Source organism: Zosterops lateralis (assembly GCF_965231275.1).
Source record: "Zosterops lateralis genome assembly, chromosome: 2".
Taxonomy (NCBI): Eukaryota; Metazoa; Chordata; class Aves; order Passeriformes; family Zosteropidae; genus Zosterops; species Zosterops lateralis.
Window position 1 is genome coordinate 82,539,728 of NC_139763.1, and position 25,533 is coordinate 82,565,260.

General features: G+C 37.6%; 1 protein-coding gene across 1 annotated transcript in view; it reads right to left on the reverse strand.

Annotated features, from left to right (window-relative positions):
• Positions 1-25,533, reverse strand: part of TMEM135 (transmembrane protein 135) — a 158,558-nt gene that overhangs the window by 129,840 nt on the left and 3,185 nt on the right. The window contains exons 2-3 of the mRNA XM_083884986.1: positions 18,352-18,479; positions 12,957-13,049 (exon numbers count right to left, since the gene is read on the reverse strand). Of these exons, the coding sequence (XP_083741112.1) occupies positions 12,957-13,049; positions 18,352-18,479 (221 nt within the window). The remainder of the gene's footprint in view (positions 1-12,956; positions 13,050-18,351; positions 18,480-25,533) is intronic.

A 25,533-nucleotide genomic window follows, 5' to 3' on the forward strand; every position in this document is an offset into this window, starting at 1 on the left:
ATAAATTGACTGAACAGGCATCTCCTTCAGTGAGAACGCCCTGGGTGGGAGCTGTAAGAGGGAGCCCCTAAATTCACCCCCCAGGGTGAGGGACACATCTCCATCCATGCAAGAGCTCCCACAGCCCAGCACACAGCAGCACCCGGCAGCACAGGGGGATGGAAGGAGCCTGAAGATGGATATAGCAGCACGTTAAAATTTTTTATGCATGGAATTAAGAGAATAGGTTCTCTGATTAAACATCTAACTGATGGGTTATGTTTCTCCACATAAGCATTAAATTTGAAGAGCTGGTGGGGCAAACACCCACCAAATAAAAACAACCAACTCACTGCTAAGACAAGGGCAGTTTTAGCTTTTTTATAAAGCTTTCTAAGTTCATCCCCAGTCCAAAACTTCAAATTCCTGATATCTGCTTTTTCAAAAACTCTTGTCAAACCAACAAGACTTGACCCAAGAAGAAGCAGGTACTAGGGTCAAACCCACCTTTCCTTGTGACCTATACATCAAAATCTGAACTATACATTACATTTTAGCCATTTTTCCATAAATTCATTATATTAGTTTCCTACAAAATCAAGTCTGAATTTTATATGAATGTCACTGTTCATTGAATCTGCTGCATATTCTGACACTTATCACTGTATTTTAAGTATTTTTTTTATTCTTTACAAGTCTAAGAAATCACAAATAAAGCTACTTTTAAAAGAATCTCTGAATTCAAAGGAAAATATGGGGTAGAATGTTAAAAAAGGTAAAGAGCACAAAACCTTTGCAGTACGGACTTGTTACAGCAAAACAGTCATTTTTAGTAATAAATATTTTTGTATATATGTATATATTGCATACAAATACATATATTATAATTACATATATATATATTTTAGTCAATGGCAAAAATTGGGAACATTTTTCCTCTTTGAATTTAGAACAAGAAAGAAAGAAAGAAAGATTCAAAAAGAGTTAACTCTGACTTTAATTTCTGAACATAAACTAAGAAACTAACATAATAGTTTGTAATGGCTCCCCAGACAGGACTCCTGGTCTGCAAAAACAGGAAGAATTCCTCCCGTCAGCTTCAACCCCTCCCCCTGCACTGTAAACCACCACTTTATAACCTGCAGAATTAAATCAAACACACAAATCACAGGTTTCACTGAAATGAAAGAAGTTAAAATGAAGAGGTAAGAGGTAAGGTTTTCTCTGCTTTACAGCAGCTTGACACCACAAGCAAACCCAGCATAGATGTGGAGTTGTGATTGCATCCCTGTAATAACAAAAGCACCACAGATTATGTTTAGGGTATCGTTAATCTCTCACACCCACCAATTTCCTACTGACAGCTGGAGGTCAGCAGAGAAGTCCTAGTGCAAAAGTTCACTTAAAATCAGCAGGAACAGACAAGCTTTCAAAATAATGCTGAAAATTATGAAAACAGACCTAAGCAGTGAGTTTTCAGAAAAGAACATGGTAACTTTTTAGCTTAGTAAAGACCAGTAGGCAAGTCTGTCACACAAAAATAATGTTCAGAACTTCATCTCAAAAATATACAGTTTAAAGACTCATGGCTCACTGTTTCTTCAAAGGAATTTCCTTTTTCAATATTTTGGGTTGTTTAAAGTAGGAAAAGGACACCTTGCAAACTGGAGGAATTGAAATTGCTCAAAACTGCAAGTCAGTAATTCTTGCTTGGAGCATATTACATGTTAAGCAAAATGGCTTTATGCAAATACTCAGAATTTGTTGTTCTTAAAAGGAAATAAAATAAACTCAACATGTTCTATGATTTGAACACATGCCAAAGAAAGGGTATGAGAAAACTGGAAAGGGAGAGAAGCCAAAAATAAAATATATCTACAGTAATACATTCCAGTTAAATTAGTACCAATAATTCTTACAGAGTTTCCAGATAGTGCAGCACAAGATAACATCTATAGTTCAATTTTTTTAAACTCGTATATGCTCTGTTTTATACAGATTTCCTTTCACCATTCCCTCCCTCTTCCTTCTCTCCCAGCTTCTCTACAGTATCTACAGAGCAAAAACAAACGCTGACCTACAGAGGGGAAAAAACCTCTTAATTAAAGTGTGATTTAACCTCACAAGATTCCGTGAAGAGATAAAAAGATTCCAAAAAGCTTATTAGTATTATAGAATGACTGACTGGGAGATAACAGAAGAAAAACAAATTAATCAAACCTCAGGAAAAGAAATGAAGGATTTCAGAATTTTTTAAATTATTCACATTCTTGGTACAGAAGGTCTATCTAGTGTTAAGTAAGGCCCCAAATAACAATTTCTTTGGACTGTTGACAATAACACTGAGCTGTTTTTAATCAGCTCAGTCAATCACAAAAGAAAACACTCAGTTCTTTCTGGGCATGGGCTGCTTGGCCACTCTGTCTGGAAGGTATGAGCATAGGGCACAAAAGCAAATACTTTTGAACAAAACTGCTTCGGAGACTCTCAGCAGCAGCAGGTCATTGTTTAATGTATTCTGTTGGCAGTCACTACCACTCCAAAGCAAAATAGGACATTATGGACAGAGGAGTTAATAAAAATTAGGGAGAGCAGGACAGGGCATGGAAAAAATTCAGAGTTGAAAATATGTCCAGTATTCCTGGCCTTGAACATATACTCAGGGTATTTTGAGAGTGAGAATGCAGGAAGGAGAAAAAAATTGTCATATAAGGTCACAGTTGACAGCTTGGGGCTGTCCCAATACTAGCTGAAAATTATCCAGTATTTGACCTATTTTTCTCAACCTCTACCCTTTACCCCTTTTCAAGTTAAGAGCCCTTCAACCACACCCTACCTGCAAATCCCAAACCCAGCTCACAGCAGCTCAGCAAGAAGTGACTCCAGAGGCTTCCCAAGAAGCCCCTTGGAATGGCTGGCCTTCCCTTTCCAATTCATATTCTGTGCCCAGTTTGAGACAGACCATTCCACAACACAAGCTTTTTGATAAGCTACTCAAATCATCAGCTATTTCATCTATTTCAAAAGACTTAAGCAGCCTTAAACTGTTTTTCTATTCTGTCACACTAATAACTATGGTAGCGTTTGCATGTTTAGAACTAATTTTCTCTTTAGACTCATAATGTTTTGATGTTACATTTGTGATTCGATTACACTGTTTACAAAGCACCTGAAGCAATTTGCAAAAAAAGAAAGTTAATTTGACAAATCAATCTAAATCAAACAAAGAGCTATTGCAGCTTTTCACGTGGTGTTACTAACTTCTAAATGCCCTTGTATTCAGCAACAGCAGACTGGCACTTCCAAGCGAAGTGGTGTATAGAGTTAGACTTGTCAACATACAGTGACATTTCTTCTGTACCATTTTTTTTCCTCCCATTTGGACCCTCTAATGACAGCCCATTAAGTCATTTTAAAAACAGGCTTTAAATCCAGCTAGGAACTATTAATTTAATCACTCAGAAGACAGATGAATGCTATTAAGAGTGTGGCTACATCCATAATGGGGGTCCCACAAGGGGTCCCAAGGAACAGTAGTATCAGAAATCAATGTGAACCTTCTCTAGAAAAGCAGGCAAACCACACTAAAAGTTTGACTGAGTGTCATTTCAACACATCCCTATTGACTGAGAAGTCAGTTTCTGGCAGGACATCAGTACTGGATGATGAACTGAGCCAGATACTACAGACAGACGTTAATGAGACATTTCACCTACCAAAGACAGAAATAAGCTATTGCCAAGTCCAGTTTGAACCTATTATTTTCTGGCATTAAGGTCAAACATCCAAATTGCCAACGGTTGATATTAGAACACTTTTTTTTTGCTAGTTCCTCAGTCCATTGCTCATGAGGAATGAATAACAGACACTGAAGAGCTTAAAAGGAAAAATGTATCACTGAAGCAGCAAGATGGAGCCCATATAAATTCCTTCACACAGACTAAATTATGCTGTACTACCAGACAGTCCATACTGTTTCAGTCTTTCACCAAAGCTGGAGCAGTCTGGATTGTGATGACAAGTACTGGCCCGAATTCATGAGACCTGTTTAATGCTTGCCTTTAATACCACGGACACCGTTTGTTCCTGCTTCTTAGACAGACTGAATTTAGGAGAAGGTTTTAATGGCATACACTTACTTTATAAAAAAAGATTCAGTCTGGAGTGGAGGTCATCAGATTCAAGAAACACTACAACATATAGTGTTTTATTTCCTCACCAAAGGAAATAAAAACATGCCATTTTCTGTTCCAGGATGTGGAGGGGAGAGGGCAGGAAGGGGAAGTAAGATGTTTGACCTAAGAATACTGCTGTAATCTTTACCACAGAAAAGCTTTGCATGAATAAATATAGAAAATTATTACCATTCTAAGTCTCTACCTTCACACTTTTCCTGCTGCAGGAGCTAACAATGACCTTAGTTCCTAGGGAACAATGACACTCCAGAAAAGTCACTTCTTTTACAGAGGGTTTATAGGTGTGGCTCACATGGAAACAAATACTTGAGGTGCTCTCATCTATAGTATCTAGAAACAATATCCTACAAGCAGACCTGAGGAACACAGCACCAAAAAGCTCCCTCCAAGACTTCCAGCCACTACACTAGAGGCATGCTAGGCATGGATGTTATCTTGCCAGGTAAATGTCAGCACTCAAGCCAGCTCACCTAAGCAGCATCTGAAGTTTATTCTATACTAGCAGAGTATTTATTATTCCCCCTCTGGGAGCTACATGTTGCACACAAGCATTCAGACACAAGATGTATTAAGTGTTTGCTTAAGCCAAGGAAGTCCAAATGAGTGTGCCCTGGATGCTAGTGCTGAGCAGACAGGACAGAGTAATTAATCCACTGTTTGTACCATTTGAATCCAAGTCAGACTCACAGAATAGTCCAGCAGCAGTCTGAATTTTAACATTTTATCTGCCAGTGTTTCAACAGGACTGTAAGTTTTACAAATTGTCATAGTTTTTTTACAGGTAACAATGAAAAACAGAATATAAAATTATACTACTTTGCAGACGACTATAAGATTTCAGTCTACAAAGTGAACATTTCAGAAAGAGATTTGCCAAAAGGGGTTCTTCAAATAATTTTTAAAAATTCAAACTTTAACTATAATCAAGCCTCAGTTACTCATGGAGCCATGCAGGAAGAGAGGAAGGTATCTGCACAGTCACCTGGGATCTATCACAGCTTGCTGCTTGACCTTAGCACTGCCCTTTGTTCACCCAGGCTGGCTCCACGTGCACTGATAGAGTAGGCAGTTTAATGGGTGCTGCCAGAGATGTCTTTACATTCATGAAGCAGCCACATGGCTGGTGCTGTGCCTAAGCTGGTAAATCCTTCTGAAACTCAGAGATCTGGAGCCACGAAGCAATTGCAGCCAAATAGTCCTGCGTGATCTGTCTCAGCCCTGACTCTAACAACACAGAGAGAAAACAAACCCAGTCTCTACAGACTCATCCAGATGCTGCAATGCATTCTGCAGCATCTCCAAAATCACAGGTAAATATTTCACACAGGGTCTTCCAGGATTCTTCCCTGCCTGCCTGTGTTACCCTAGAAAATGGACTGCCAACTATAAAGCTGTAGCTGCTCTCCTGCTCTTCATCTTGTGCAAGACTTCAGTTACCACACAAGAAAGCTGAACCAAATTTTTCTAGCATTCATCTGCTGCAGCCTGAATGTTAAACCTGGTTGCTGAATACTTATGCAGAAGCAGTAGAGTTTTTCAGAATCCTGAATATTTTATAACCTGGACTGACTGACTACACATGTATGGAACCATAGTCAACGATTCCCAACAAACCTTCTTGTTCTGTTCACAATTCACCTTGTACAGAATTTACCTTGCCAAACTTCTGCCATCTCAAGAGGATGAAATCTAGTTTGAGACAGTTATCTAGACTGTAATGAGAAACAGAATGGTGAATCATGCAACTGATTGGAAAGAAATGACTGTTATGAAATAGAAACACACATTTCACATAGTTAGGAAAGTCCAAGTGTTGAGTGCAACCACTTCTTTTATCCAGAAAGTATAAGGATTATACCTGTACCTTATGTGCATATAGAGAATCATAAGGAGTAAAGGGCAGGAATGAAGGATAGACTTCCTATAGGAATAATTAAGAACACCATACAGGAGAGAAGATCTTTCTCACACAGTAAACCAAATGATTTCCGCAGTTCATATAAATGAAGCAAATTTTCCTCTGCATCTACTTTTACCAATGGAGCAGACAGTTTATACCTTGCCAGTAACACTGAATCTTTCTATGACCCACATCCTTCTCCTTCACACAGGACAGCCCCACAATATGGCTGCAATTTGAATGACAGCCCTTCCCTCATCCACTAGGTAGGTGACCTGGCCACAGAAGGACATCAAATAAGTTAAACAGGACTTGCTCTTTGTGAACTCATGTTAACTGTGCCTGATGATCATGTTGTTCCTTTAAATGCCTTTCAATATTACCCAGAATAATCTTCAGAATGAAGATAATGAGGTTAGACCAACAGCTTTATAGCTTATCAGGTCTTCCTTCAGACTCTTCCTGTACACAGACTAACACTGACAGAGGTCTTGTTGAACTCAATAGTTCCTCCAGAACTCTGGCATAAATCCCATCAGGCCCCACGGACTTGTGAACATCCAGCTGATACAACTGGTTTCCTACAATTTCACTGTCTGCAAATGGACTGTACTGACACGTGGTGCACCAAATCAAAGAACTGAGCAGCCCAAGGTCTATCAATATTATTAAAGATGGAAACAAAAACAGTCTCTGCTCTTTCTACATCTGTATTAGTTAGGTGACCACCTTCAACAAGTGTCAGTGTGTTTTCTTGTCAGTGTGTTGACTTTTCCTTGCTATTAATGTACTTTAAAAAGCCCTTCCCTGTTGTCAGATACAGCAGTGACCAGTCTCAACTCTAACTGAGTTTTTGGCCTTTCAAACCTTCTCTCTTCATATGCAAACCACAGCTCTGAACTCTTCCTGTGATGCCTGACCTCACTTCCAGAGATCACAGTTTCCTTTTCCTCTTGACCTCCATGGAGTTCACTGTTCAGCCAAACTGGGGTTCTGGCCCACTTGCTTGACTTACAACACACTGAAATTGCCTTCTCCTGCACTTAGAAAAGATAGTTCCTAAAAACTGACTTTATTAATATTGAATTAACTCAACAGTTAAAAAAACTCCAGAAGCTGTTTCTAGGATTAACACATGATGCAACAATAGTATGACAAACAGAAAACTCTCTGAATATATCAACAAAGTTATGACTGCCAAGGATATCTTAGAGAGAGCATCAATTCTTCTAGTGTAAATTACTAGTCTATACAGGTTTTTCCATGAAAACTACTCCTAAAAGCTGCCTATCCTGAGCTACCAGCCATTTACAATGCTGCCACCAGCATCTTGCAGATTGACTGCTGCACTCCCAGTCTTGAATGATCAGTTTTCCCTTCTGATAATTGTTAAAGCAATCTGGTTTTGTGGAAGGTGTCTCTGCCCATGGCAGAGGTGTTGGAACTAGACAAGCTTTTAGGTTCCTTTCAATCCAAAACATTTTGTGAGATGGTTCTATAACTACAGCACAGTAGCAGCCATCAAAGCACTCAGCAAAACATGTTCAAATGTTTATGCACTGCTACTATAAAAACATAAATCCTCAAACACTGGCTCTCACCAAGGCAGTTGCTGAAGTACAATGGAATTTAACATATTTTGGTTTAGAAATAGAAAGCTTTCCCAGTAACTTCTACAGCCTGGCTCTGCACTCCACAGCAATAACCATTCTAGAGGAGTACAATTCCAAAAAAATTGTTTCCCTGCTAGCTCTCCTTACCAGATTACACCACAAAATACTAATGTCAGTGATCCAAACTGAAGCGTTTTTGCACTACAATGCAAAGAATATGCAAAAAATCACCCCTCAACATAGCTTGTTTTCTCAACTTCTTACCTGTAGCAAGTACAACTAAAGCTTGCAAAAACACTTGCTGTTTTAAGAGTTCGTTCACTTGTTTTGATTACTCACCCCACCAAAATAGTGATTTATCTGTTTCCCTAAAATATGTCAAATGGAATAACCACAGAACATTTTTGAGAAAGGAGATTGTCACCTCAAGTCTACATATACTATACTACTATAAAGAAACACATATCAACAACTTTGTATTTGAATGTTACAAAGTTACAGAATTCACATATCTCTTTATAGTGTATAGTTTTTACCATTATTGTGCTGCCATATTCCTCCTTTATAATGTGTTTAGACTAATGGCATTTATGCCAAGCAAATAATCCTAACAGCACTGAATGTTTCATCAGAACAAACACACAGTGTAAAAATTCCACATTGTTCTTACACAAATGTTTCTGTCACTTTTCCATGCACTGCACAGTAATAGTTTTGTTTCCAAGAACATTAAATATATGTGTGTATATATAGATGTCCTCTATAACACACACTGTTGCAGTGCTTTACTTTTTAAATGCATTTGGTTTAAATATTTTTCTAAAAGTCCAGTACATAGGGGCTTTTTTTATGAAAAACACCCAAAGTTTTCAACTAAAAACATATTACAAATAGTTGCCCAAAGCAAGATTTTACAACCAAATTATAAAAGCCCTAAATCTCAAGTTTTATAATACCATCAGTGACAGAGTCGTAACTGTAGCGACGAGACAGGCGCCGCTATAACGTTAACAGCCAGTATGAAAACATTAATGCAGTCTTAGGGGGGAGCAGGGGCAACCCCACAAGTGTCCCTTCACAAACAACACAGAAATTTTAGGTGGCTGTAGTTAAACTTTCTCTGGCTTAATTAGTTACAAAAGACAGGGAAAAAAAAAACCCAAAGCAGCCAGGCAGCAAGACAACTAATTTCATTATAACTGGAATTGTGTCCCCTCTTAAAGCTTTATAGTTCTTGAAATTCATTAATACATGATTTCTTGAGCAAGAGTCCAACAAAATGAAGTTTGCCATTCAGCTACTAGCAAAACACAACTTAAATGGTTTTGAAATATCAGCACATTTACAAAACACTTAAGAGAACACATTTTTTTCCTAGAAGTAATCACAGATATACAGGCTCTTCATCAAGCTACAGGACTTCTTTGTCTTAGAAGTCTGCAAGGTACAACTGATCTAATCAGATTTGCAGTAATAGGATGGCTTCAGCCAAGTCTCAAATCACATTTCAACAGCTTGATTCACAATAATTTTAACAAGTATATTCAGTTACTTCCTTGCTTTCTAACAGATTTGGTACTTCTAGAAAAAGGCAGTGGTGCCATGTCTTTCCATCCAGGCTGCATATCTCCTCCTTACTCTTGGTGATAGCATTTAATGATATTAAAAGAAATGACAGGAGACAGGAGACTATAACTTGAAATTACAAACAGAAGCCAAAAGACACAAGCAAAATACTCTTTTTCAAAAATTATAAATAAAATTGCTTCTTATCACCAACTGGAAACAATATCTGTAGGAGCTAACAAGAACTGCATGGTTAAACAACTCCACACAAAGGTTAATAAAAAGATTGCAATGATTTCCTAAGGAAGCTCAATGAAATTAATGGAACTGAATCATCTCTATTTTTGAGGAGACATTAACACAGCTTTTCATGTTTAACACTACAAAACTGAATTCTGTGACAAAACAATTGCACATTTTTCTTTAATAGAAGATGAAAAACAGGTGAAAGTGCAAAGAACATTATATTATTTGAAGTATAATCATGGAACTGCACCTATTAGAAGCATGCTTATGCATTACACTATATAACTATAGCTATTATGACAATATAAACAAAGAATGACTACAATATTGACAATTAAAACAAACTAGAGCCAGCAAAAATGCTTCCTCCTAACCCTAAGAGGGAATTCACAAATCTTGAGAGCACCAGAAAAAGAGAAAAATTCTGAGTTCCTCCTTCTGGAGTAAGGGACGAAAGGCATAGAATTAGTTTTTGCAATGCATGGATTCATAATCTCCATGTTTATATATCCACATCCAATTCTTATCTAAGAAATAACTTTTATCCAAACTTTACTTAATAATGTGACCAGTTCTCTTCAGATAATCTCACAAAACCTTTATAGACATAAAAAAGTTAAGAAGTGTTTTTATTTCTTGTCCCTTTCCACAGATCCTGATAAACTTGTTTTCATAGATAGGACAAGTATATTTTATAGTCACCAAATAGAACACACATGGACATATTTATGTGTCATTTATATCTTTATAGGCCTGTAGGAGCATAATATAGTGCAGAGCATTTCCTGAGTCTGTTTGAAGTTTCTATGCAATGCCACCTCTCATTCTCATTGCCAGTGTCCTGCAAATCTGTAACTACGTATTACACAGATAGAAACTACAATCAAACTAATTCTGTAACACATTAGAAAACATGCTCCTCCCCAGGATTATAACACACCTAGTCAAGCCATCAATCTCTTTTTCCCATTATTCCATATCAATTACACACTACAAGGCTGGCACACATGAACAGCAACACTTGGAAGAAAATCTGATTTATAAGCCTGCTGTTCCCAAGTTCGGGACTGACAGGGACACTGTGCAAGCAAATGCCAGAGAGGTACTTAAAATAGGGTATCCACTTGGGAAGAGATTAAGTGATAAAGTTCAATGTTGCTGCCAGCTGCTAGTAGCAATTTGAAGGGCTAGAGATAAGTTTATGAACTCAAATCAGGACTTTTTCCCACTTCCCTGATTTTTCCCTATAATTTGTTCTAAGCTGCTCAGCAGATAACTGAAAATGCCCCTGTGCCTCCATGTGAAACATCAGTTTCCTAAGGGACTGTGAGTCTATTAAAATTTGATTTGGCCTGTAATAGAAGCTAACAGGCAAACAGATGTGAAATTAGAAAGTCATATTTCACTGTCAGCAGCAGCATCTTGCACATTATACATAGTTGCCATCTCAGAATAGTTGTTTAATACAAACAACTTTGTATTAAAAAAACCCTTAACTTTCAAATACCTTTTGACATCCTTTAATGATTTTTTTTCATTAAGAACAATGACTCCACAGTTTAATACATGTGTTATATTGCAATACCAACATTTCCTTCTTTCCTTTAACAGATCCAACATAATGTGAATTTTTAGGCAAAATACCTTAGGTCACACATGGATTCTGACAGAAAGGGGAATAACCCTACAGGAATTAAGTATTCCAGCATCATTCATTGCATATATGCTGTACCAATCCACATTTGTCATTTCCAAGTACCTCTAGTTCAACTTCCATTTCTTTCAAATTTCAGATGCTAAATAGAATCCTCTTAACACGTCAGAGCTTTCACACATTGCCACAAACAAATCTAGAAAAATCCATTTAACATAAAATTTTCTTACTCTTTTTGTTATTCTTAACAAGTGTAGCTTTGCAACTTTCTGATAGATGTTTTGCTGTTATACAAAAACCTTGTACAGATTTGGGCTCATAAGCAGTTTCAACTCTTCACTCACAAATATTCTGGAAGCTACAGGAATGTCACAGATTGACAACCAGTCTGATTTCTTCGTCTTTAATGTTATCTAGAAATATTAGAAGTCTGGCACAGAAAAGCCTCACATTGTAACAAGTATGTAGGAAAAGTTAAGCCAGCGTTATCACTGATCAAAGGGAGAAAATGCATTTGCTGCCACCCCAAAATGATACTCTGATGCCAATAGCAGTGCTTGGAGTCTAAGTAACTAGACAAAGTTCAACTAAAATGTATCCAACCTCTTAGAAAGTAATTAGAGTAAGATGAAAATCAGTCAGCTAGAGAGGACATGAAAAAGATAATTAACTTCTTTGGAAACTTGATTACGATTATTTTCTCTATAGTTACATTAAAGAAGGTGATTCAGAAGTGCTCCCATATTTCCAGAAACTCTTACACATCCTAAATCTTCTAAAACAATGGCTAATGCATTCTTTTAAAAGTACAGAACTTTGACGTACATAAAACTTGGCGTGGGATTTGCTTACTCCACAGCTGAAGTTCAGGAATGGGACCTGACAGTGAGTCAACAACATGATACATATTTGCCATTATTTTTATATGGCTGCTTAAGGGTGTTTCAGACATTCAGACCGCTTCTAGTACCTCCTTCATTATCTTTTTCAAAAGAGTAATCCTGGACTTTACCCTTCTCTTACCTTCTCTTCTTTAAATTAAACTTACTAACTAGATGCCTAAAGCATCTCACTCCAAAGTAAATTAAGGAAGTATTGTAACTGACACTATTTATACAAGCTACCAACATAAGTTGAATATCAAACATTAAAACCTTACAAGCCAGGATTTCACCTGCCATCTTCCTGGGCCCATTACAAATGGCAGCTCTGGGCTATCCTTGGATTAATTAGAGCTTTCTTCCCGCTCTTTAATGATTTTAGAATGGACTTACCTCTGACAGATGAACTTCGGCACTTCTCCTTAAGTGAAAGACCTTGCCTGCTGTACCATTACATTTCATCCAATCTGAATTATTTCAACTCACCCACAGTTTTCTCCACAACATCCTATAATTCCTCCATCTTAACTAATGTCACATTGTTAAGTCATCAGCATTCTCCTTCTCTGTGACTAACTGCAAACATTGTTCAAGTTATATTTTAAAAAACAAGCAAGAACAAAACCATAGTTTCATTAAGAAGCCCTAAGAAACCAAGCTTTATCAGGAAATCCTGAGCAATGTAATTGCACATTAAACAAGACAAACAGATCATAAATATGAAACTGAATGTTTGTAAAGTGTTTTTTTCACCGTAGCTTTCTAGATTTAAATTTAAGGTTGCGAAAGATACTATTTCAGATGAACTATATTTCCAGCACTCTGAAATAAGCCCACTGAATTGTCAAACGTCAATCATCAAATGCCCAAAACAAGAAACATTATTATATTAAGCTGAAAATACACAAACACAAACCCTACCTGCTTTTCCTTTCAATGAGAATAGCCATGTAAGAAGCAGGTAAAGCTGCACCAAAGCCAGGAGACCAAAAGTAGAATTTTCCAAGTATCTTCCTGAAAAAGTAATTTATATACATATTACATGCAAATGGAACATTCATGCACCACACTGTATTTTATCTGCATTATAAAATTACAAATGATTTGTTAATTTTGTCTTCTTACATTAATCTGTACTCACTAATAAACACTAATCTTAGTATTTTTACAGCTGGATAATTCTCAGAGGAGTTCCCAAAGTGCTTCACAAACATTAAATACCTGAAACACTTCATTAATGCATTCATTTCATTTAAGTGAATATTTTTCTTCCACGAAATCAGTCTTCCAAGACATATTTTTGAAAAGCTGCAGATACTAATTATAGAAAAATCTTCTAAAAGACCTTATAGCCACTAATCTCTTTGCTACTTGTCCGAATACAAGTAGGATGTTCAGGAAGATCTGCCTTGTGGAACGCAGCAATGCAGTCAGGTGAGACAGAAATCAAATCAAGTAATTATAATACATGCCAACTCCAAACAGATAATCCACTGATGCTAAAAACAGGAAAATGCACATTTACAGTAAGCCAAGGAATCAGTCTGTACAAATGGAAGCAACAGTGAATTCCCAGTCCTATTAAGCTGGGAAAGCTCTCATTTTTGGCACCTAGATCTGGATTTCTCTTAGAGTCCACACAATTTCAACTATCAAAATTCCTTCAACAATAAGAGTTGGGGAAAAAAAAAAAGGTTACACAAATGGCAATATTCAAGAAAATCTTTCTATAAATTGGTCGCCATAAAAGGAAGAAAGCAAAACCGCATATCAGACACAATGTCACCCACCATGTTTGGTCTGTCCAGGAGACGTGCACCTTCAAACTTACTTAGGTTGATCATAGACAAACAAGAGTCAGAGAGTTGTGACATTTGGTAGCATGACAATAAACATACTTCAATTATACCAATGCTGCTCAGCTGACAAGCATTATTAGTGAGAAAACAAAACATTACAATGGAGTCTACCCTTCTAAAAACACAGCAATCAAAATTAGCAAACAAAATGGCAAACACATACATGGTAGAAAAGACCACTTTCTTAGACAAAATTTCATGTTGACAATACAGAGGAGAGAACAAAGATAATTAATCAACACCATCTGATTAGCTCACTTTCATTCCTGACGTCAAAGGCATGAGCAGCCTCATTTCATACTTTTGCAAAAATAACATTACCAGAGAGCAATGCCAGTTAATGTTCGTAAGTGAAAAGAGAGCCAGTGTATCAGCAGCAAGTGATGTAATGGCAATTACACACACTGCTCATTCCCACGGCTGCAAAAGGATAATTTCTCAGGATGCCAAATGCTGCAGGAGCTAAAGTTCGTTATTAGGACTCTCTCAGAAAGTAATTACTGTATGAAGTTTCAGAGAAATCATTTTAAGCATCTTAATAAGTATGAACACATCTTACCAGACACACCTGTTAAGTAACAGAGCAAATGCCTTTTCTGTGGGAAAGAAACAGTAATTTGCTCTTTTGGCTTGGTTTAAAATCCTTTTAAAAATGCTTGCGTATTTGGTTTGACAAGATTTCAGAAACAACAGTAACACATTCTACAAAATAAAGTGGAAATGAAAATGTACAGTCACTATTTGAAACATTTAAACTTCTCCTAAAGTAAATGAAAATTAGGTTTTGCTATTACTTGCATGGTTATTTCCACATGTCCTGTGGATAGAAATTGGAGGTCATGTACCTAATTCCTCAATCTACAAGCTGTACTTAATTTCTCTAGTTGACAGACTAACAGAACCTGTGTGAGGTTTTACATGTAATTGAACCACAAACCTAAAAATCACACCTTCCATTTAACAGATGCAATGCCTGTCAACACAGGAACCCAGCACTTCCATCTGAAGCCCAGACAGATGTACTCTTCTGGATCTCACCAGCGGAAGAGATTACAACCCCCAGCTGGATTGTCATACATCTGTAACAGAGATCATCACCCTCACTGCTCTGCCAACACAGCAGCTTGTACACAGACCCTAATTCACCACACACAAAAAAATAAGAGCTTAAAAAAAAAAAAAAGTCAGTTAGCTTGGCAATCTCTCCTAAAACAAGAACTTTTACCCACTGCCTAAATGCATACTGCATTTAGGTATTTTTGAAATTTCATCCACATGTGAAATGATGAGAGTATTAAAAAAATGCCTGAAATTATTTTAATTCCACATTCTTGCCTAAAGTTTTACATCCTTGAGAATATCTGCATCATGTTCAATTTTGGTAGTTTTTCCTAGGTGAAAGGAAGAAACTACCACAAATATGAGTTAACATGTCCAGCTATAAACCCTTACTCAGCTGCTTTGGTCTAGAACTCCAGGAGGGTAAGAGCAATCAACTGCATGGGGCTTGCTGGACAATTCTGCTTCTGAGATACTGCTTCTGCTATAACATACTTTCAAACAAAAATAAAAACTGCAGCATATTTCCTATTGTACAAATCTGTCATGTCCAATCTCTCATCACTATCTAGAACGAGATGGAGAGCATCTAGGTCTTCACAGTCCCAAACAATCCCTTTCCACAATTGCATATCAAGTCTAGAAATACTCAGGCTAATTACACAGAAACAGAGGTACTGGTATTTCTTTTTGGTTTAAAATGTTTCTGGCCTAGATAATCACATACCATTACTCTTGGTCTCAGGGCTACTGAAATAAGTACATTGATCATACAGCACTGAATTCAAAGAATAATACAATTTCAATCAAAACATTAAAAAAACATAAATATTAAAAAAGACACATATTGGTTAAAAATAAAGGACTGAAGTCTCACATTTCCATCCTACATCAACCACCCAAGACCAGATGAGAGAACCAAGCTTATATGGCTCAAGCTGCAAGACAAGTACACTAAATACAAGATATTAAATACATTTCAAGTGAATGACTTTTCAACATTATGATCTTAGGAAAACTCTTAAAAAGGCATTGTTTGTAAAGGCATTGTTTGTAAAGGTGTCATACATTCATTCAGCTTCCTGGTGCAGTCTCCTTTTTTCTCCAAACACCACTCACTCAGCTCCTTGACCATATTCAAGTGCTGAAGTGACTTGTTCAAAGAACCCTCCCAAAATGATCCTCAAACACCTTCCTGATAAACAGCAGCTAGGTTAAAGCCTGTCCCTGACTAAGGACAGGGCTGTTTTTTACTTTGCAATTTATCAAATTTCGTAAGTCATTTTAATCAACAGATCTTTCTGAAAAGGATGAGAGTCAGTTTTAAATTTCTGTATCCTAAATCATCTTATACAATCTCTCATACTAGTGTTCAGCCCCTTTTCCAAACTCCTTAGGTAAATCTAAAACAAAGGATGTAACAGGAACTTCAGTGGCAACTTCTTTCTACTATGCAAACCAATTATTTATGCCTTGTTTTCTTCCATATATATTTACTAGTTGCTAATCATTTACTAATTCCTGGAAGACAGAAGACCTTTCTTCTTGACCAGTCCTAGCAAGCACTCTTGTCAAAGGCACTTAGGAATTCATGGAAAATGCACCAAGTAGATCATCACTGGGTATGTACTCATTCTTCAAAGGATACAAGTTTGGAAAGTACTCCTTCTCTGACAATCATGTTATCCATTGTTTCCTGAAATGTCATTTAATAGCTCTTCCATATATCCTAATCAATTGCTGAGGCTCTTAATTTCATTTTGGACAGAAAAGCTGCAAAACTCTCACTGTAACTGGACATTCATGTATTTCAACAGGCACCATGTGTTTCAATCAGCACTCTAGCCAACAACTTTTTACTTGCAAGTCTTGCAATTGCAGGTGGTGGGCAGTGTGCAGAGACTCTGCCAGCAAGAAGTCTGCTGCAGCTGTTGACTCCTCACAGGCATCTCTTTGCAAGAGAAAAAGCACATACTCCTCCCAAGACGCTGGTTGGTTACTGAGCAGCACAGCTGTACCAATGGCAGAGGCAGCACTTACATGTGTCCCTTGTCATATTTAATCACTGGAATTGTCCTTTACATGGTTCTGACCTAGGTCAACCCAAACAATGCTTCAAGGAGACTTGGAGGACAGCTGGGCTAGGCAGCATTTCTATTATCCAGTCTGCATCTGGCCATGCTGTTCTGGAGGTCAGAACAGCTTTAGACAGCTGTGCAGCACAAAGGTGACAGTGATGCCACACCAACGGGCTTGTAAGACACCAATCTCTCACCTACTTCACTGTCCAGCACAGTCACAGATCTGCTAGATGCCTAATATCCTCTGTAAGAGCAACTGCTGAAAACCATACAACTTAAAACCATACCAGCTTAATTTAGAGAGTAACATTTAACTATAGCACTGGAGTAAAGCACTGCAGATTTACAGGCAACTACATGGCAGAATAAGGAAGAGCATTCTGTAATTCAGAGGAATAAAGATAAATTATATTAATACAACCTAGATTGCTAGAAAACGTCATATTCTTTAGAGCTCATTACTTATAGGTTCACTTCAAATTTTGAGAATTATTTACTTGAAAAGCATTCCATGGCTCTTCAGCTAGTTCCTCTTTTCTGCATTCCCCCTCAGCCTTGAAGGAAAGTTTAGAGGCCTCTAAACAGATTTAGAAGTAGGGCATGAGGCATTTATCTTTTAGAGGGGTCGTTAAAGTGTGCTGTAAGTTAACTTTCAAACATTCATAGCTACTGTAGGCTTTACATGTCTAAACATCTCTTAAAATAAATGCATAATCATATTAATGAAAAGCAACTTTTAATTTTTAACTATCCTGATAGTTGCTTGAAATATATGCAGGACACAGAATATAGAGGTGCCCTTTAGGCTTGTTTTTCAGAGCAAGTCTGCATCTTACAAAATCCCAGAGGCTGTGCTGGGATTTCCTTCATTTATGACCATAAAGAAAACTACAAACTTGGATGGCTGGATAAAGTTCAGTATAATTAAAAGTTATCACAGCCTCTGCATCAGGAAAACAGAAACGAATAACAAATTACATCAATTATCTCTAGGAAAGAAACATTAGGTCTTTTTAATTCCCTTCTAGAATCCATTTGAATTTCCTGCAACAATGTATTTTGAATCCATAAAGCAGAAAAAAAGGAGCAAAGTGGATTCCCTGACTTGTTTACTCAAAAATGAGAACGAAGTAGTTTTGAAAAAGCAAAGTTTCATATTCAAATGGTAAAACCAGAAACCAAGATGATTGCTGTAGCTTTTCTTATCTCAAAATATTACAAGTAACCCTGTCACAAAAAGAGACAAATTATTATACAAATTGAAAAGTTGCACAAAAATAGCTTTACTACGTTTCATTTTTAGGATACTATACCAACCTTAAAATGCAAAAGCAAGCAATATACAAGGTCCCATTTGCTGTCAGAAAGGAAGTCGACTGCAAGATCTCAGGTAGCAGTTTGTACAAATAATAGTCAAGTTTTCGTTTCCTGAGAATAGCTGCAATCTGAGGGAGAAGAGAAGGAAAAAAATGGGGGACAAACTTTAATTCAGTTAGGCACTTTTTGCACATCGTAAAGAAAAAGAAAAACAGAAAATGAGACATGCCCACCTAAGTAGTAAAACAAAGCCTCTTCAACTTTATGAACAATACCACAAAGATTTCCTTTGAACTTGGTCCAGCTGTTAAAATATTTATATCAGGAAATACATCAAGCAATATGAAATGGGAAGTATAGGAGGAATTTTTATTACCTTGTTACCATTGACCATAATTGTCAGAAACATTGTCTGCCAAATATCAAAACTTTTATGATGAGATATATCTACAGAGTTTTGTCTTCAAGACAATTGGACAATCACATAATTATAGTCAGAATATCACTAAAGTAATCCAAATACATGCCTTACACAGTGTCTGTGAAATGGTGATGTATTTTTAAAGGTTTCCTACTCCATTAAATTACTGCAAGTCCTCAAGAAATGTTCACCATCTGCTAGGAGAACAACATATTTTATAGAATTGGTATACTATTTAAAAAACTGCCCATAGCAGAAAACAGGCTCAATCAAAAAAATAAGCATTCTTTTTGTTCAGTTTAATGCACGTCCCAGGTATTATAAAGAATAACTTATTTAATGACTCAAATACTAAAGGTCCTCGAACTTTTTTGTCAACAGAAATTCTGCAATTAGCTAAGAGCTAATGTAGCAAACCAGGCTTGCCTCAGAAGTATCCAGGGCTAAGACAAGAGGCAACAGTCAAGTTCAAGTATGGGAAATTCTGGTTAGATCTAAAGACAAAGTTTTCATTTGAGGGTGGCTGAATATTGGAGGAGGTTGCCAAAAATGGTTGTGGACTCTCCACCCCTGTAGACCCTTGAAACTTAACTAGGAAAGTCCTCAAGCAACCTCAGGCCCTCCCAAGGGCCTCCCTTCAGCCTGGGTGCTCTTACAACTCCACTAAAGTATCCTTTGAGTGCACTGTGAGACAGAGTCTATCCTTTTTTCACTCTACTAGCATTATTATCTTTATCTGCACTGATCTCCCCGGGAGTCTCAAAACTGGAGGAGTTTTTGATCAATGCTTAGAGAAGTTCCAAACAGAGCAAGCTGCATATTGCAAGTGCTGGTGAGAAAAAAGAAAGATATCCTGTCCAATCCACACTGCAAACACATCTCAAAGTCTTGGTTGTGAGAGGGAGATATTCTTCCCAAACATTGTCCACTGAATAGCAAATAGATGTTTTGGAGTTAGATGGGCTGAGGATTCTACTAAAACTAACCACAGGAAAGTTCTGCCAAAATCCTGTTTCCAAAATGAAGCTTGAACTAAGGATTAAGAAGAAATCCATGCATGAACAGATCTCTGAAAACAGACTTACACATTACTTAATCAAGTGTCAAGACTGCTTTAAGCACAATGGATTAGGCCATAATGCAATCCAGATAATCTTTCTGCTGAAGGAAGGTCTTGACGTGGCCTCAACGCCGGATAACCAGTTGCTACCCACTCCGCTAATTCTAGCATATTGTAGGAAGGACAAGAACATTGGAACAAAATAACTGGGTTTTTTTGTTTCAAGAACATGGCCCTTATACCTAAGTGTGAAGCCTTGCTCCCTCAGATCAAAGTGTAAGAAGTGCAACACAGAGAGACTGGTATCTTATAAATTAATGTCAAATCAAATTAAAACATTTATTTCTGTAATGTCTAATCTAATACATTAGATTAATGTAAATTCCTGCTTTCCCTTCTCTTTACTATCCTACTCCCAAGTAAAAAACAGAAAAGAATCAGAAACAATAACACACAAACCATTCCAAAGAAAATTGTTTGCACTAATTAAAAGAGAAATATGTGTGAGAGCAATACTTTCACGCACACACACCAAAAAATAAACCAAGAAGCTTATAAAAGCTTAAATTTTCTAACTGCTTTATAGATATCAACAAAGCTAAATACTGTGTAGGGCTGAAAACAGGCAAGAGCAGACTACAGAGTTCTACTACCAGTGATGTGATTAATGGATAAATATCAGATATTTCTGGATACCATTTTCCTGCCCCTATCAGTTCCACATATCTCAAAAAAGTATTATTAAAGTGCAGAAAGATTATGAAATGCAGAATGCAGCAGTTCATGGCTCCCATTAGGATACACTTCACTCAAGTCAGCTGGGAGGACATTGTTATGAAAACTAAATTATTACAATAAACGCACTGCTCAAGGCTTAGCAATGGATGTCAGTAGCAGAAAGAATGGAAGGAGAGGGCATCAGGACATCCAATAGATACTTGCTTGGCAAAATAACAATCTCCAAGAAGATGCTAACAGATGTATTGGGAAAAAAAAAAAAAAAAAAAAAAAAAAAAAGCCTGGTCAGTATTAATAAAGAAATAGACAGAAAAATATATTTTCCAGCACTAACTATAGAATTCACACAACTGCATTTTGACCCTCCAACATAAAAAAATGTAATTCTAAAAGATCAGTCCACTGGTTTCAGAATATCTCAGTTCGTGGAATATCATTACTCAAGTCCTTGTTCTTTTTTAATTTAGTCCTTATACCAACAGGTTAAGCCCCACAGATCTAAAAAAATCAGAAATTATTTATTGTGCCCCAACCATGGAAAGAATATACGCAATTCCAACGCCATCCTAAAGCACAGCTACATAGCCCACTGCAAGATTTGAACTAGGCTATTGGTGTTCCAGCAGAAAAGGAACACGAGACTCACAGCCAAGCTTTGCCACAATTTGAGGCACCAGCCAGGCCTGATTATTCCCATGATGTGTCATGTACCGCCTACAAGCATGCATCACCCAACCACAATAACCTCAGCTTCACCTCCAGCACCCTCAATCCTCACCTATATCCCTGAAGTACAGATTCCACAAGAGGCACTGCACACAAAGGATGGTTTGACTTAATGGATGTACTAATTGGCTGGCCAACGTACAGTCGGACAGGTTACACAGCAGGCTAAAACACCACAGGCTTTCTGTCAATTCTGCTGTCATGTCTACAACATTTTTGTCTCTCCCCCCTCCATCCTCCCTCCTGACCCATGTCCTAAGTTTGGACAAAGTGTACGACTTCAAGGACTACCCCTCCACCAAAATTTGGTGGAATTAGACAACACACACTACACTGACTGATGGAAAATGGAAACAAGCACTACCATCGCTCTCATTCCTTCACAACATCCAGCTGAAATCAACCACATCACAACAGACTTTTATTAAAGAAAAAGAGGAAAAAAAAATAAGCTAAATTTTTTTTAAAAACCTATAAAAATATGCAGACACAGACAGCAGAGTTCAACAGCATTAATAAGCACAACTATCTGATATGCTGAGGCACCTTTAAAATGCAAATTTAGAGATCATCAATACAACTGTGCACCCGGTTTATATAATACATATGCTGCAAGTCATTAAAAATCCAAGGAAAAATTTATAAATTAAGTCTCATGCTAAAAGCAAAGCAATCCCCAGTATTTAAACAGTTATGAAAATACCTCAGATTATTCAAATGGTGGGCAGAGCAACAAATAAATGTCAGATTTCTTTCATAATTATATTTAATTATTTTTATGTTCTTTAGAACCATTTGCATTTTTTAAAAAAATTTACAACATTACTCCTTCGTTTTATAAAAATTATTTTCAAGTGCTTTGGAGTAACTGAATCTCTAAATGCCCTCAGGTAACACTTGGGTTTTGAAAGACACTTGTTCAAATTAGCAATTTGTTTCTCATGCATCCTCTGAAACACCCAGATTTGTTTTTTTTCTATTAGCTTGTCTCTTCCTGATTTCACTGATTACAAAATCTGGCTTCCAGATTGTTTAATTTCGTAACTCAGTTCCTGCAATACTCTGAGGAAGAAGAAATGTGTGCCTCCTGCTCTCTGAGTTGCCCTGTCTCACTCAAGATGCTATATGGAGATCACCATTAGTCGGTTGAGTTGTTTTGATTTGGATATTTTAAAATTTTCCGTATCACCCAACCAACTGAAAAAAGAAACCAACAGTGCTCATATATTCTTTGAATGACATATAAATTACCTTCAAGCCTGGAATCACTCTCGTTCCATGACAACTTATCTTTACTTTTTGGTTCCCCTCTACTGAAATGAGTTGGAGACTATATTTCATTCCCCTTAAAATGTCTAACTCAGCATAATTTTTAAGGATTGTCCTCCTGCCCTGAAATTCTTGCACTCTACTATAAAGCTGTACCAACTTAGGAGAACAGACTTACTGCTTGATAAACAGTCCCTGCCAGTTCTCAGTATTTGTAGTGTCTCTACCAAGATCTTTGCTCAGTCAGTCAAGGCTGAGGCTTTCCCTGATTTCCAATATTACTATGATGCAGATTTATGGGTTACCCCTTGCATCTCTGAGCATAAATTTTCCAGTTCACCTAAACTCATTATATGATTCTTTTTAAGCTTTCAGCATCTCAGCAAAAGACTATTTATTTTCAATTTATGAAAGAATTTTTATATCACGGCCTCAAAGCCATCTGAACAGAGTGAATGATCACAGCCTGGAATGAAGAAGTCACAGATTCTTACTTTAGTAACATTTAGGCTAATTTTAGTCACCCAGCCTCCAGAAGAATCTAAAGGCAAGAAGACAGTGACCTACATGCTATTCATAATACAGCAGAGACACAGGACACTGCACGGTGCTAAGATGAACAGGTATCCAAAAGAAGGCAATCACATACCACCATCACAGTAACTCTAGGTACTGGATCAGACAGAAGAAACATTAGTCACAACCCAATCCAGAGATCCAAGCTGGCATCCAGCAGCATATTCCACAGTAACACTATCATCCTCCCTAGTCTCCCCACTCTACTTCTAAACACACAATGGTTTGCAGCACAAACAAGGAAAAATCACATCTTAGTATACCCAGCAATTCTAGAGTATTTTAGAATACAATCTGGGCAGTACAGCCTTGTTGCACACCTCAGAAAGATGATATATGACAACTCTATCTAGGCTGGCAGATAACAGAGGATCCACTCTACTGTTAGCTGGCTCCCCACCTTTGCTCAGGGCCAGTTCAAACAGCTCTCCCAAGGGAAGCTGCACGCAAAGCCAGCCTGAAGCAGCAGCAGCAGCACAGCCAACGTGCACCATCCATCCTTGGGAACAACCTCTGGCCCAATCCTACAGCAACGTGCAAACAGCCAGGAAAACCATGTGAGACTCACACTTCACCTTGATCTTTGGCTGCTGATTCTGTCTTACCTACAACCATTTTCAAAATAATTCCTTAGCACAAGAGCTGGTCTTGCTGTTGTTGCCTCCAGTCAAACAGTGATTCACACGCTGCTGGCACTGCAGCTCCCTGGCCCATGCTGTACTCTTACAAGTGTCTCTCCCACTGATATTGTAGAGGAAGAAAAAAAACCTTATCTTTATACAACAGCTGAGAGCCTTTGTGTCTGACAACATGATATACAATGCTATCCTATTCCTAGAAAGGTTACAGAATGAAGAATGGAGATTAAGATACAGAATACAGATATTGATGAGTCAAACAGGGTTCAGGAAGACAAGAGCACCAGAATCCTAAGTAGAAAAAAATCCCTTCTGACACAGAAAGAGAAAGAAGCAATTGGCATCTAAGAACCTGAAGGTTATTCTTGGCAAAGGAAGAAGCAGATATGGCACAAGTACGAAGAACTATTAGAAGCGAAACCAAAATGATAATTGAAAGCAAGAAAATGAGCATGAAAAGATTATGAGAAGAAATTAAGAAGGAAAAAGAATCCCATGAAATAGAGCAAGTGCTGAGGATCATTAAAATCTGTACTGGAGGAGCAGACTCTGGTTACATCTGCTCTAAAGAGTTGGCTGAAGCATCCCTCAGTGCAGAGGACATCTGAAACACTCCTGCTGGCACCCACACTGCACTAGGCCTGCTGCTCCTCTCCCCTGTGCCAGCAGATCTGTGTGGGAGAGGTGTCTGGAGCCAGAGCCAGGGGTAAGCCAGGAGTCAGCTTGGGGCAGTGCCCTTTAGCAGCAGATATAGGGTAGGAAGGGGCTGGTGCTGGGAAGGAAGGGCAGGAGATGGGGGTGGGGAGAGGAAGACCTGCGTTTGAAAGGGAAAGGGGCAGGACAGAAGTCAGGTGGGAAAGTGAGGGAGGGAGCCTGTCTTAAATTAGGTGAAGAGAGCAGACAATCAGACCAAGAGAAGGGAAAGGTGAATGGCATGACTGACTCTTTCCATCCCACAGGAAAAAGGTCAGAAGAATAAATTCTAGAATTGTTACTACAAAGTAGCAAACAAACAATTTTACCTTAATTTAGATTAGGTGAAAATGTTAACTGATCAGGTTATCTCTGATACACTACAAAGACTTCATAAAAATGACTAAGCACATTTTTCTACTGTGCACTATCAGCAAACAAATGTCTAAAACTTACAAATCCCCAGGAAATAGAGGATTTTGCTCTAATGCATGTGATGAATAGCACTTTACCCATGTGAAATCAACAGGATCTTGGGAAATGAAAGCTGAGATGACTCAAAGCCACTCACTATTCCAGTCTTTTCCCAACTTCATGCAATTTTCCTGTTAAATCATTCTCTTCTCCCCTCACCTCTGTGAATTTCTAGAAGTCTGACTTCTTCAGCTTTGAAAATACAAGATGACACTTTCTTATTTTGTTTTACTAATGTGAAAACAAAGTATAGATTGAATAAAGTACAGCAAATTCTGAGGAAGGAATTTTTTCATTGAAGTTTCAAGGTATCAAGGCAAATAGTTTTCAAAATGTATAATTACAAGGTTTATGAAAGACTATTTAGGGGTTCTTCTGCAGGTATAAGCCAAGCTGCATGCTAAGTCACTTTTTTTTTTTTTCTTAAGTGGGTCTCATAAGACTTGCATATGGGGATATTTGGTTTGTGAAAACACAAGCAGCCTTAACTACACAACAGGCATTCCTGTCAGCCACTTCATATGGGGAGGGACAATTCAATGTAGATGTGAAGCCTATTTTCACTAAAGCAATCCATTTGTACTGGA